The sequence below is a fragment of the Punica granatum genome, chromosome 7 (genome assembly GCF_007655135.1).
Source record: "Punica granatum isolate Tunisia-2019 chromosome 7, ASM765513v2, whole genome shotgun sequence".
Classification (NCBI taxonomy): Eukaryota; Viridiplantae; Streptophyta; class Magnoliopsida; order Myrtales; family Lythraceae; genus Punica; species Punica granatum.
The window spans coordinates 5,247,844-5,261,923 of NC_045133.1; the positions used below are offsets into that span (position 1 = coordinate 5,247,844).

The 14,080-nt window shown below is 35.5% G+C and overlaps 1 protein-coding gene across 3 annotated transcripts; it reads right to left on the reverse strand.

The window, feature by feature from the left end:
• Positions 1–694: 694 nt before the first annotated feature.
• On the reverse strand, positions 695–7,691 carry LOC116214214. 3 transcript variants are annotated; one of them, XM_031549567.1, is made up of 16 exons: positions 7,505–7,691; positions 7,318–7,420; positions 7,154–7,219; positions 6,923–7,039; positions 6,508–6,581; positions 5,655–5,742; positions 5,313–5,355; positions 4,659–4,721; positions 3,582–3,811; positions 2,975–3,095; positions 2,760–2,863; positions 2,399–2,512; positions 2,148–2,318; positions 1,923–2,066; positions 1,682–1,827; positions 695–1,526 (listed from the first exon to the last, which is right to left on the reverse strand). In XM_031549567.1, exons 1-16 carry the CDS (start codon positions 7,572–7,574, stop codon positions 1,375–1,377), a joined length of 1,806 nt encoding a protein of 601 aa, XP_031405427.1. In that variant the 5' UTR covers positions 7,575–7,691; the 3' UTR covers positions 695–1,374. The 3 variants fall into 3 exon arrangements, with proteins under 3 accessions (XP_031405427.1, XP_031405426.1, XP_031405428.1); XM_031549566.1 differs by having other exon boundaries at positions 7,148–7,219; XM_031549568.1 differs by lacking the exon at positions 7,154–7,219.
• Positions 7,692–14,080: the final 6,389 nt, after the last annotated feature.

Below are 14,080 nucleotides of genomic sequence, written 5' to 3' on the forward strand. Positions count from 1 at the left end.
ACACCAATACCGAATGGCTGTAACATTGGCATCTTTTATAATAGGATTGCTCCCCAGGCTCTCCGAAAACCGATTTCTACAGCGAAACACAACTCGCTTTCCGAAAATCTGAACCGAGTCTTTCTCGAATGAGCTCACATTCTTCAATTGCCTGAGATTCTCCGCCAAACAAACAGAGGGAAATGGGGACAGACTACTAAGGATCAAGTGAATTTTTCGACTCGGTAATAGCAGAACTCATGCCAGCATTATGTCGTCTACTGGTAGAATTCCTCCACAAGACCAATATAAAGAGCAACTTCTCTGATGTATAATCGACTCGACTATATGAAAACGACTGGGCTCGACTGGAACAGTCCATCGGAGCCCTCCAAGAAAGGAACTATTACATTATCTAAGGTGCATCCATGCAAAATGATTTTCGAAACTTCTGCGATAATGCTTTAGGGAAGCCGTATCTTCTCAAAAGACCATGCTAAGACCATGCAAGGAACAACTCTGTGCCAACCGACAACAGAAGAAAAAGGAGTGCGTACCGGAGAATTTTTAATCAGTCACCTAACTTTGTCATGGAGCACCTCACAAGAGAAAATGATGTTAGTAGCATGATAGAGCATGAAAACAATGGGAGTTAGTTCACGGGTAGTTCAAACGGGGTCATATTATATTCGAGGCGGATAAGCTTAAGAAGGTGTGATCCCAAAAGGCATATTATTAGGAACAGAATACAAAAGAAATCCATGACAAAGCCAACCCAACAACCCCTTTAGAACATAAACTAATGCCTGACAAATATATAAAGGAAAAGGAGTTGTCCACTTTCTCACTTTTGGGTTCATAATGTTGGGTTATGCTATTCTTAATCAGAGACAGCTCAAGTAAAAGACATTGCCAGGACATGCAGTCTGATTATAAATCTTAAAATCCTAGCCTTTCCTTAAACCTTCCATACGATTCGATGTTTCTAGAAAGATATGATCCGTAGCATACAATGCGATTGCTCAGCCCATTTCTTTTCAGGGGCTGGACAGTGATTCTATCAAAAAAGCAGGTTTTTCCTATACAAAAACACGAGCTACTCCTCATATACCTTACGAAGAGCGCAATAAACAAAACTGCCAATCAAAGATGTAAATGCTAAATAGTATCGTAATTACACCCTGTACCTTGTCTGGAGTAATTGCGCTCGTAAGTTCATGAACAAATACACCGGACGGTATTGCGTATATGATCATAGAAACGACAGTTGAACTCAGCAGCTCTTGTCTATGTGTTCTTATCCAGTAAGAGTAACACCTGAAAAGGCTAGGCAAGAATGTGATGAGCAACCTCTTCTGACGGGCAGATCGAGTGCATCTGAGACCAATGAATCATCTATGGATCGTCATCGTAAGGGAAGTTTGGAGCTGCAGATGACGAGAAGAGCACAACGGGCTTCCCGTTATGTTTAAGATTGAAAAGCTCGGAAGCCCCAGTGGGGAGGCTGTCCCAGTTATTTCCCCTCAGGTCCAGATGCTCGAGCTTAGCTATTTCAGTGATCAGCCATGGGATACATTAAATTAGTCATGTCAGCAGAGTGCATGTTATTCCTAGAAACACCTTAATAGAAGTAGGGTGCAAAGATTTCCATTTTCTTAAAAGAAAAATACAGTTTGACGTTATTTGGTCATAAAAAGTGTACCTTTTGCAAATTTCAAGGATGAACTTAAGATGGTCAATGATTCGGCAGGTATGAAATTATGAGAAGCATCGACCGTAACTAGTTCCGGAGCCCTTTCAATTAGTCTCGACAAAAACTTTGCAGCTTCAATCCCACCGCGGTTCTTACTGCAAGTCCATCAAATTGGTAACATCTTTGAATGAGTTTGAAAAGCAGTTACCAAAGAAATTGTGTAAGAAAAAGGCAGAGAATCAGGGAGAACCTAATGTCGATCTTTGTAAGCTTTATATCTGAGGAAGATACTTTCTGCAGTTCCTGAAAGCCAGAAGAATCTAGACCAATCCCTCCGATACTAAGCACTAGAATTTGCGACCCAATGAACCCCAGTAAAGATGCTGCCACTTGGCTGTACGAGGCTAAACACAAGTCATAATAGATCCATAAGAAATTTCAAGTAACTCAACATTCAAATTGCCATGCGTTTGACCTGCCAAGGTTGTTGTCCCCAATAGAAAGAGATCTAAGTGGTCTCTTCATGGAAGAAATTGTACTGAATAGTTCAGTAACTCCAGTACGGGAGAGATCACAGTTTTCCAAATTCAACTCGATCAAGGGACACCGTTCTTCAGAAGCCTCAATGAAGAAGGAAATTAGACTCCTGAAAGCACATTCATGAAAGATGAGTTTATATGCCTTCTATTAAAAAGAAACACACTCATAATAGGCAGTCCTGCTGACCTTACTCCATCGTCTTCAATAGGGTTGTCACTTACATCTAGCATCTCCAAGCTGGGCATATGAGACAGAGCATTTCTTAGATTGTCCATATCTTCTTTCTGGAGGTTATTTCCCCTTCATGCAGACGTACACGATACATCAAACTTCAAACAAGGGGCTCAGAAAGAAACAAGGCAAAGCACCTTCAAGTTGCAAGGATGGGGCACGAAGTAAATGCTTCAAATATGAAATGATTATTCCTATGCGAAGCACCTTAAAGACTTGCAAGCATGTAGCACAAAATAAACGCAACAAATATTAAATAACTATTCCTTTCAGCTGCTGCTATAATGAAAATTTGAGTTCTCACTGACTATTATACCTGAGATTGAGCACACGCAAACTTTGCAAAGATTTTCCATCTACCAAAGATGGCAGAGGGCCACCTAGGAATTTCCCGTTGAAATTAGAAAGCCATCCTCTGATCTATTAAAAGTTTCATTATTACATGTTAGCGCTTTTCCAGCCAAAAGACACAGGAAAAAGAGAAAAAAAAAAAAGCATATGAAATGAGATTAAAAACATGATATTACCCACATTGTTTTCTGAAAGATCGAGGATGGATAGATCAGATGAACCATTAAGAAGGGTACTAAAAACCTGTCTTGCAAAATTCCAGTCGAGTCGGTTGTCACAAAATCTCAATGAACACAAAGACCTGATAGAATCATAGAAGCAGTTTCCAAATAATACACTTAGCTAAACTAGAATGTAACAAGATCCCAACATTTAAGCAGTCAAAAAATTTGCTGTGAATGTCAGATAAACAATTATGACAGAGGATTACTAGCAGCACTAACTTCATACACAAAAAAAAGTGTTCCGATTTTTTCATTTTTCATTTAAATGTGTGTTTCAATAATAGATTAATTTTCCCATTAAAATCAGTTTTTTTACAACATATTATGGTATTATTGAATATCTTGCACAAAATAAAGCAAATTTGAGGAATCCCTACAAATTCTCTCTAGTCACATCAAAACCAAAGGTTCAGGCTGGTAGTCGCCAACAAAAAAGATTATGAACTAGATAATCTCATGTCTATATCAAGTGAGCAAAAACAGTGAAAAATTATATACATACATACATACACGTGCACAACATGCAACCAAAAGTTGAGATTGATTTGGAATGAAATTATTACCTTCCCGATGAAAGAAATGATGATAAACTGTAAGGTAAAGTAACTCTATTAGAGTCAAGAAAGCTTGATCCATGAACAGAGAAATGCTGTATTCCATGACATTGCCTGCCCTTTGAGTAAAGAGAACCGCATATTGCATCGACGGATCTTGAAGAAAGATTGCAGTGAATAAATTCTATGGATGTCAATGTTTCAGAATTCCAGATCAGAAGATCGCATAGCGCGTCCACCTGCGAATTTTTGTGCCCTTCATTAAATCAGAAGTCAATTAAGAAATATGAAAGTGATCCACTACGATTCACAAGTCGATAAAATCACAATCTCTTATAGATTCCACTAACTAAAATAAAAGGAATTATAAGTAAGAAGCCACGTTAGAGAATGTTATTTAACAAAAATTCCAAGGTTTTTCTTATCTTGCAAAAAGGATGAAAAATAATGGGACCTCCTATGGTCACTTTGAGCAACCAATACCTGTCCCTGAAGTAAAGGCCGGTTCCACTTATGTTGATCTAATAGATGTAAGGGACGACTAAGGTTACTTAGAGTGACCATAAAATCTCCTCGAGAGAACAAAATACAACTCATTAAAAGTACTGGCTAGAACTAGGCTAACAACTAAAGTGCCCAGTTATTATCCAAAACAGAAGAATCTGCTACACATTATGAATTGAAATCAAAGCACTACAACATGACCACCAAAATCAGTTCTACTTGACTCACTTCTGATTCCAACCACAAGGGAAAGAGTACGCTGCATACGATTTATCCCCAAAATAGAATAATGAATATGAAATTGCAACGAATGGCATCCCTCTCTTTTTTTCTTTTTTCTTCCCACCATTTTTCTCCCTTTTCTTTCTGGCCCATATGACCATGCGGTCATGCAGTAAAAAAGCTATATGGAGGCGCATGATCCATACTAAAACCTCAATACTGTCACATCCATCCCTCTAGAACAATTAAAGGAAGCGCAATTAGCATTGCCTTCATATAATGTGAACCTGATCTACCATGAAGATATAAAGAATATTCTATTTTGCTGCAATGACAAGTCCAGGGGAAAACCTAGCTTACATGTTCCTGCAATCTGATCCACCGTAGGATCAAGCTTTCCAATCTAGATTTCCTAAGTAAATCCTACAAGAGGAAAACTCCTTGTCAGTTCAACAACTTACTCCAGAAAGCTTATACCAAGCAGTGCAGCCACTGGCATCATCCAACCATTCAATGGTTTTGAATTCCACAACGACGTAAATCAATGATAAATTATAGGAAAAGATTAATTTCAAATGGCATAAAGTTGGTGGCGGTTAAGTTAACAAAGAAAGGCAAGAATTTGAAGGGAAAAGGAGGGGGAGTGATGGCTTTTCTGTTAGATGTTCAAATCATGATTTGACATCATCAGTAACCAAATTTCAGATGCTCTTGATATAATTCCTCAAGCATGCAAGGAATGATGGATGATGCTAAAAAATAAGTCAATAAAAGACCCTTTTGTATCTTAGGTGTTGAAATCTGGTATGCAAACCTAATGGTACCAGAAATCTGAGTTATATATTTCACATGGAATCAATATGTACGATGAGTATTCCTCTCATGGATATAAATACCAGACGGCATGCTCCATGCTAACTCATGCAAACAAAGATAAGGAGAAGAGCTGTAGATAAAAAAACACTCATAACCAATTGAAAGTGTATTCATAACAGTTCCAAGTAACTAACTTACACAAGTCTCTTTAACACAAAGCGCATTTTGAAGTCTCAGGGATCTGCAAGAATGATAATTCTAGGTCATGAAACATATCCCATGTTTTGGATATGATAGTAACCTAAACACGATGTCTCTTCTCTCTTTTCTTTAACTTGGAACAATTCCACTAGAAAGAACAATTAGAAATGAAATTTAAAACAAGGTAAAAGCAAGTCATTACGATAATGAGCTATTGAAAAGACAGCTAGGGGAAAGTAGTTTGAGCTGCTAATGCATTTGAACTGCCACATAAAAGCTAAATAAATAAACAGGATATCCTGTAAATAAGCAAAGTTCATTTAAGTTACAAGATGTTACCTCAAGTAATAGCCAAATTGTCTGAAATGATGATGTAGTCTTGAATAGTCAAAAGTGGAAGCATAACCGATATAGTTCAATGTACTGTCTGGAGAAAGGATACTCCAGAATTAGAAAGACTTACACATCGGAGCAAGAGAGAGTGTCATATAGGACAGAAATGGATGAAAATATCAAATACAATAATAAGTATGCTAGTTCACGAGATTTTAATCCGTGCTATTCTGCAAAAGAAACAATTGCATTATATGGTCCTCATTCAGACACTGCTTACAACTGTCAATGTAGACTTACAGCCAGTTTTCTAATAACGTGGCAAATATTTCCTCGATCTTCAAGATTGAAATCCAAATTGGTGTAAAATTTAGTATCTATTCATCTATATGTTTGCTTTTCTCATTTGATTATATTTCAGTTTTGGCTATCATTCAAGTAATGTCAGCAATATATACTATTATTCAAGTAATTTCAGCTATATATGCTATTATTCAAGCAACTCAGCTATATATACAAATACGAGAAAAGTGATCTGCTGCAAGGTGAGCTTTAGCTTGCCATGGTCACTCATGAATAAAGCCATCTTTAGAAAAGGGGGTAAATTATCACAATATAAGCCTTGAAACACTATCAAGCGTACCTTACATATATACAAATACAGCACAAGGATGATTGCAGCAACCTCACGAGAATAATAGCATATGTACCCATAGATAGATAAATAAAAAAGATAATGGCAGTTACATCATATTAGTACATTCATGACAACTTACTGGAAAGCAGATGAATTTCCTGAAGCTATATTGAATAGTTCCCAGAAAAAGAGATCTACTCACAATCAGGAGCATCTCATTACCTGAAATAAGTATCTCACTTATTCGACCATCAAACCGTGGGAGCATGGCCTTCTCCGCTGCTTCATCTAGGCAACTATGTTTCATGAACATTATAAAATAGTGAAATCAAGACCAAGAGCTCAAGAATATGCATTCACTGGATGAAAGTTACTGAGTTTACTTAAAAGTCTTGTCAAAATTTATTGCGGAAATGGAATGAGAGGAAGTGAGAGAGCAGCACCGATTAAGTCGAAAATCACTTATTTCGATAAGTCATTTTCAATCGACTTGATCATTGCATGTTTTTGACTTAATTTGCCCATTACACCAATTATAATCCTCTTCTTCCCACTCTTCTCCATTCTGACCAATTTTCTAAGTATTAATCTTAAACAAACACACCCTCAGTCATCGACATATATGAGGCAATCTTACTTCTGCAAATGTTTTTCCCAGTACGCCTGTTGCCAATCGGCAGGATGCAAAAGTTCGAAAGCATCAGGCCAGCGCAACTTAAACAATGCCATCCACGCCCGATCGAAATTCCCACACCTACAAACACAAAACATCACTCCACGTAAGTATTCAATTCCGAACAAAGGAATACTTCAAAACCACAGATTCCATACAAAAACAGCACAGGGCAGATCCATTTTAGACCTAGACCTCCGTTTTCTAGCATTCTCAGAGGACGGACTGAACACATCATGGTCATCCCATTTCCATTTCGGCCTACCAAAACAAAACACGAGGATACAGAAATCAACGAACTTTTGAACTCCAATCGAATGCGAATCATCAAAGTGCGATCAGCGAGCAAGCAGACTAACATTCCAGTATGCAGCTTGTGCAAAACCAACGGCGGCGAGCGCATCAGCAGCTCATCAAATAAGTAGGGAGGAAGCTCGTACACATCCCGAAGAAGATCGTCCCCTGGGAAGAGGTTATAGGAATCACGGAAACGACCATTTTCATGTCAGGCTGTGAGCAATCGATGGAGCAGCAGAGGAAGAGTACCTCGGAGAAGGTCCTGCTTGGCCGCTTCCATGCACAGAGACACCAGAGAGGGAGCTCGAGCTCCTTCCATGTTCAGAAGCTCCGAGTCACAGTGCGTTTAAATTGGAGGTAGAGGAAGAGAGGGGAGGGAAGGGAGAGGGTAGGGGAAAAATCCCCAGTTTGGTTGTCATTTTAACGGGGAAAGAGAATGGAAGGGAAATTATTGACTTTTAGGAAATTATTGACTTTTAGGAGCATTTGTTTCTTGGTAAAGTTCCAACTTTATAAAATTCAAAATTTACTTAATATTTTACGGCATTTATTTATAGGAGTTGTAAAAGTTAATCATTGTATGCTCGAGTCAGAACTTGATAGTTCGTGGTCGATAACGATTTTGCATTCAAAACAGGTGAAATGGTTAGATCACGACGAAGGTTATGATCGCGAGACGCACAATCAACTCTACAAAATAAATTATATATTTATTATTACTCACATTCTCATAATCTAATATAATTTACCAAATATAATAATTTGACGTTTCAACTTTTAACCTGAGAAAAAATTATATAATTAAATTTGTCCTCAAATCTTCAAATTTCATATAATCTAACAATGATCGAACCAAACGCCTCATTCCCTTCCAAATACCAATTAGGAGGTAAAAAAAAAAAAAACAATTCTCATTCCCCTTCTTTCATGCAAGATATATCCAAACAAAGTTAATTTTTCCACTCTCTACCATTTCTTTCCGTTACTGAGCCATATCCAAACGAGATAAATATTTACACTCCTTTTCCCTCCCTTCCCTTTCCTCTTACGTCCTGTTTGGTAAACGGGAATGTAATGGATTGGAATGGAATGCTCATTTCTTCATTGCATCTCATTTTCTTATTAGTATCTTTTACATAAGTTGAAAAGGGCATTCACTCATTAACATCTTTTTCCTTCATTTTGAAGGAACAAACATTCCCTCAATTAAGTAAATGAATGATCATTCCCTCATTTCATGCTATGTACTATGAATCATCATATATGTTCTTTTAATTTATATGTCTAATAATATATATAATATGATATATTGGTAAATAAGTCTAATATCATAATTATATTCCTTCATTTTGTGATGGTCATTGAAGAAAATTATATTTTTTGACTCAATACTATTACATTTTCCTATATATAATCCATTCCTTTCCATTTCATTCATTTTGCACGTACCAAACAGACATTAATGAATCCATCCAAACGGAGTGTGAGAGGGTTTTTGCCGTGTTCCAGTGTCTCAGTTTACGCCATGAACGAAATTTGTGAGCAGGGAGAAGTTTCTGCTCGCTGAGAAATTTTTCTCTGTTTGTTTTCCGACTTCAGATAGAGAAAGGAAAACTGCAGGGGAGAAAAAGCAAAAGGAAAGCAAAAATGGAAAAACGGAAAAGGATTTTTTTTTTCTCGGGTGAATTTGGGGGTTAAAGCCCGAGTTTATTAAAAAAATAGATCAAGCAATAAAGAGACGAGGCGTGATGAACCCTACAATGTGATGAAGTCCAAATGGACAAGTGCTGAGTATGGGGATTCCAACCGGCAGCTTAAGTGCAAAGTTAGTAAGTCAGTCTACCCCCAGAACTATCCTTCTAAGGCCAAGAACCCAAGCCATCCCAAGACTCATCTTCAGCGCCCACGACACAGTTGCGGGAGACGAAGTAAAGCTCACGTTATGGGCTAAACCACCAATCCATCTACCATCTTCATCCCGCAAAAATCCTGCAGCTCCTGCTCTCCCCTTGAATGGGTTTGGAGAGACAAAGAGAGGGGGGAAGGGAGGGGAGAGGAACAGAGAAGGAAGATGGAGAGAAAAAGTGGGAAAAAGTGGAAGTGGTGGTTACAAAATATAATTGAAATTACAGATATACCTTTTATCTTGTGGTTCTTATTTTACAATTTTATTTTGCTAAGGACAATACCAGGAACAGAATATTTCACAATAAATAGTATTGATAATTAAATAGTTACAAATGGAAACAAATTCTGATTCCAAGCTAAACCACAAAAAAGAAAAAAAAAATCATTCCGTTTCCAATTTCGTCCTATTTCGTTTCCTTTTCCGTTTTCGTTTCCGTTTTTAATTTCGGAGTGCGAACCAAACAGCCCCTCTAGAGGAGGGTCCACAAGATCGAAACGTGAAATCGAATCGTAGAAGGGTAAATTACAAAAAATTTCAAGATTTAGCTTTTGTCTTAGTTTCGACACCATTTTTCTTTTTAGATATAAAAAATCACAAATTTTATTTTTATTTCAAATATGGCACTCCATTTGCCTTCCGTCACATTTTTCATCTAATTACTTATGTCAATGATAACACCGTCAAGTGGACCCCGGTTGACTAATGGAAAAGTGTCACGTGTAATATAATCCTTTAAAAAATAAAAGATGGACTCCTCTTTATTCTTAATTGGGGAATTTACCTAAAATGACCCATGGTTTACCCGTTTTATCAAATCTATCATATGCTTTTTTTATCAAATCTATCATATGATTTACTTTTTGTATCAAATCTATCACGGCATTATCTTTTCCGTCAACATCTAACAGCCGTGCTGACGTGGCGCCCACGTGGCAAGTGTGGCCTATTATCTCTTCACGTGTCACGTTAACACGGCCGTTAGATGTCGACGGAAAAGATAACGCCGGGATAAATTTGATGCAAAATGTAAACCATGAAATAGATTTGATAAAAAAAGTATATAATAAATTTGACAAAACGAGTAAACCATGGGCCATTTTAGGTTAAAAAAAAAACCCTTCTTAATTTTGCAAACTTGTCCCAACCGTCTCCCTCTCCCACCCGTCCCTTATGCAAAACTCTCTCTCTCCCCCCTTCTTTCCCTTCTATTTTCTCCATGTGCCACCTCATGACTATGATATTAGCAATCATGGGACTTTAAGCTTTGGGATTTTAGATATTAAAATTCTAAACATAGATAAATCCATTAGCGAGGAAGCCCGATGGGCTGGGAGTTTTTCTCGGGTGGAAATTATTCCCATCAATCATGGATTTTTCCTCCAAGAAAGCTTGGAGGACCCCTATCTTGAGCGACAATGAAGAAGGAGAAAATGAGGAACAGTTTTAGATCAAACATCATTCTCCTAAGAAGATCAATCATGAACTCCAGAGAGCTCATTGCTCTTGGAGTAGAAAAGAGGGATGCCATGGCAACCATGCTCCGAGGGTTCGACATATGTCACATTTTCACATTAGTTGGGCTTTTATATTTTTCAAATTTCAGCTTACAATCATCAATGGAATCATTCTAAATATTGAGATTCAACGAAATTTCTCATGAATCGAATAATGATTCATTCCACATCACTGGCTTCGTGGATCGAAAGCTCTCGCCACGTAGCTCCCCTCACCGCTTGCTATACCTTCTGACGTACATATATACTGCTGGGAGAGGGAGCCCAAGGTGGAAGCTAAAAGGAGAAAAAAAAAAAGAGGTGGTGGCGAAAGTGTTGGTGGCAGGTAGTGAGAGAAGAGATGGTTGAGAGATGAGAGAGGGTGAGTTGCATAAGAGAGGGACTGGTGAGGGAGATAGTTGGAGCAAGTTTGCAAAATTAAGAATAATAAGGGGTCCATTTTTTTGAAAGATAATATTATGCGTCACTTTTCCATTGGCCAATCGAGGTCCACTTGACGGTGTTATCACCCACATAAGCAATTAGACAGAAAAAGTGACATGGGCAAACAATGCGCCATGTTTGAGACATAAATAAAATTTATGATTTTTTATGTCAAAAATGAAAAGTGGTATCAAAACTAAGACAAAAGTGAAATCTTGAATTTTTTTGTGTAATCTACCCATCGTAGAATTGTAGGTTTCTATGAATAATGGATATATAGTGTTTCGAGAATAATTTATACATTCATATCATCAACATATGTATAAACAAACTATTTGTTTGTTTCTGGCGTAGCTGTCTCCCAAACACAAAACATGAAGAAGCCATGTTATTACTTAGAGCTCTCTTGCACATCCACATTGCTTCTTTAATTATGTAAATATTATATGTGAAGTATTTGATAATGGAATTCATATATTAGCAGGTGAAGATAACATACAATCATACATTATAGAAATATATATGCTTTGATATAATAAAACTTTTAGTGTAATTTTTATATTGGCATATACATCTATCCTATTACAAAGCCAGAATGAGGGTTTCCTCTATCCCTTAAAAACCCCAAAGTGAAATAAATATAATTAATAATAACCACATATCTAAGGATATAATTGTGATCTCATTTGAAAAACTACCCATCTTTCCCTTATTTTTTCTCCCACTCCTCTCCTATGTTCTCTCTTATCTCCTCTCTCTCTTCTTCAATAATTTCCACCAGTCCAATTTTGGTTTTTCTTTTTTAACCTTCCTTTTCAATTCTACTATGACAAACTATTACAAAAAAAAGAAGCATGGATTCACCCATATTTTTTATTCTCTTTAATCCCAAATTATATTTACCACGCATAGCGCTTATATGAAATCTAGTATTTATAAATGTGTATAGCCATTTGATGAATTATACCAATGTAAAAATATACTTTTCCAATAATAAGCAATATATCTATATATGTGGAATATTTGATATTCAAATATATATATATATATATATATTAGCATGTGAAAATAAGATACACTAATCTTGTATTATAGGAATATATCTATATATATGCTTTGATATAATAAAATCTACAATGTAATTTTCATATTGATATATATATTGTTGCCGTTTGATGCATTATGTCAATGTGAAAATATTATTTTCCTATAATAGGAAATATATAGATATTTATGAATGTATATAGCTATTTATATTTTTTAATTATGTTAATATATTTAATGACTTCATTTTTTAAGTTTGCCAAAGAAAAGACTTCATTTTGATATGAAAGTAAATACATGTTTCTCTTTTTTCTTTCATATATATATATATATATATATGTATATATGACCTATTTGTTTCGAAAAGATATAATATATTTATTATTTGGAAAAATAAATAAATGAACGTAGATAAAATAATATTTCTTACTTTGATATTTGATTATTTTTTCTTGATTCTATTTTTATATCTTGGCATATTTACTTTGAATATCATCATATTTTGGAATTTGACAGATATCTTGCAATATTTAAATAAATAAAATCATTAATATCTTAATTGACATATAAAATTATAAACATATCCCATCTTCCGGTTGCGATTTAGGGGCATTGTTGGAAATATTAGAGCAAATATGAGGGTAATTTGGAAAGTGAAATGTGGAGAAACAAGTTGAGGAGCTTCACACTTTTATTTTTAGTATAGATTTTACTCAAGAAGAGAAACTGAATAAAGATAATTTACAATGAATTGTCTTTTGGGTGAATTTTTTTCGGTAGGCTTTTTTGGGTGAAAATTTACAGTGACTTTATTGATCGGATATCCCAGTTAAGAAATATATTGCAATGTCAGCTATATTGGTCAATAAGTATAAGTGTATTTTTAGAATTATATTGTAATGTATAAAACTAATTGAGAATTGTAAATTTAACTATAAAATCCCTACTTCTCCTCCAAACTCTATGTAAAGGTTCCTCTCTGCCTCCAACCTTACTGGTTATTTATTCTACAAGCTTATTAATTGTATTGATGACCATTAGCATATTTATGATAAAGAGTAGTTAAGTATGTTTAAATTTTTTTAGCAAAAAAAAGTATGTTTAGATTTTTATAGATAGTATATTTTGTCTGATTGAATTCCATATGGTTAGTTTTATATTGTTTGATTAAAAAATTAGAGTCGGATCTATATTCAGGGAAATTGATGGAGGTTAGCATTAACTAATCGCTACAAGAAGGTCATGCGCGAGCGCGCACACACACAAATATATAGATTTTTATCTTTTCAAGTTTCTTTGAATTTTAAGAATAAGTACGTACATACTCGCGTATTGCGCGGGCGCATAAGGAATTATACTAAATTATAACTTTTTTGCTATTTATCAAGAAAATATTTAATTTATAAGATAACTATTATTTTATTATAATGTAGAATACAGCTATAAGTGACAATTTGCCAGCACTAAAATGAATAAAACCCCAAAAAAAATTAGAGAGGTGAGAATTGTCAAAAGAGTTTTCCATATTCTACCTCGGTTACCATAGTTTTTTAGACAATTTTTGAACCATGTGACATCAGTGTGCTGTCCCATGGCACTATCGATTATCAACTTCAGACTTCTTGTCGGAGAAACTTTAGAGGCAAACAAAAAGTAGGCAAAAAAATTTGACATCTATTATGTTTAACTTATGGAAAAGAGGCTTTATATATAGGATTTTAAGAATGCGGATAATTAAATTGTATGAAAGACTCTACATATTTCGAGATGTCCTTTACATTGATCGAATAGTTTTTTTATTTTTTAAGAAAGATTATTAATAAGTAGTTAATATGTACAAATAATACGGACTAAATTAGAATGATTCAATTTAATTCAAATAAGAAATATTGATAAAATTCGTTTAATCTAGAAAAGATAGAACTCAAAGGACTC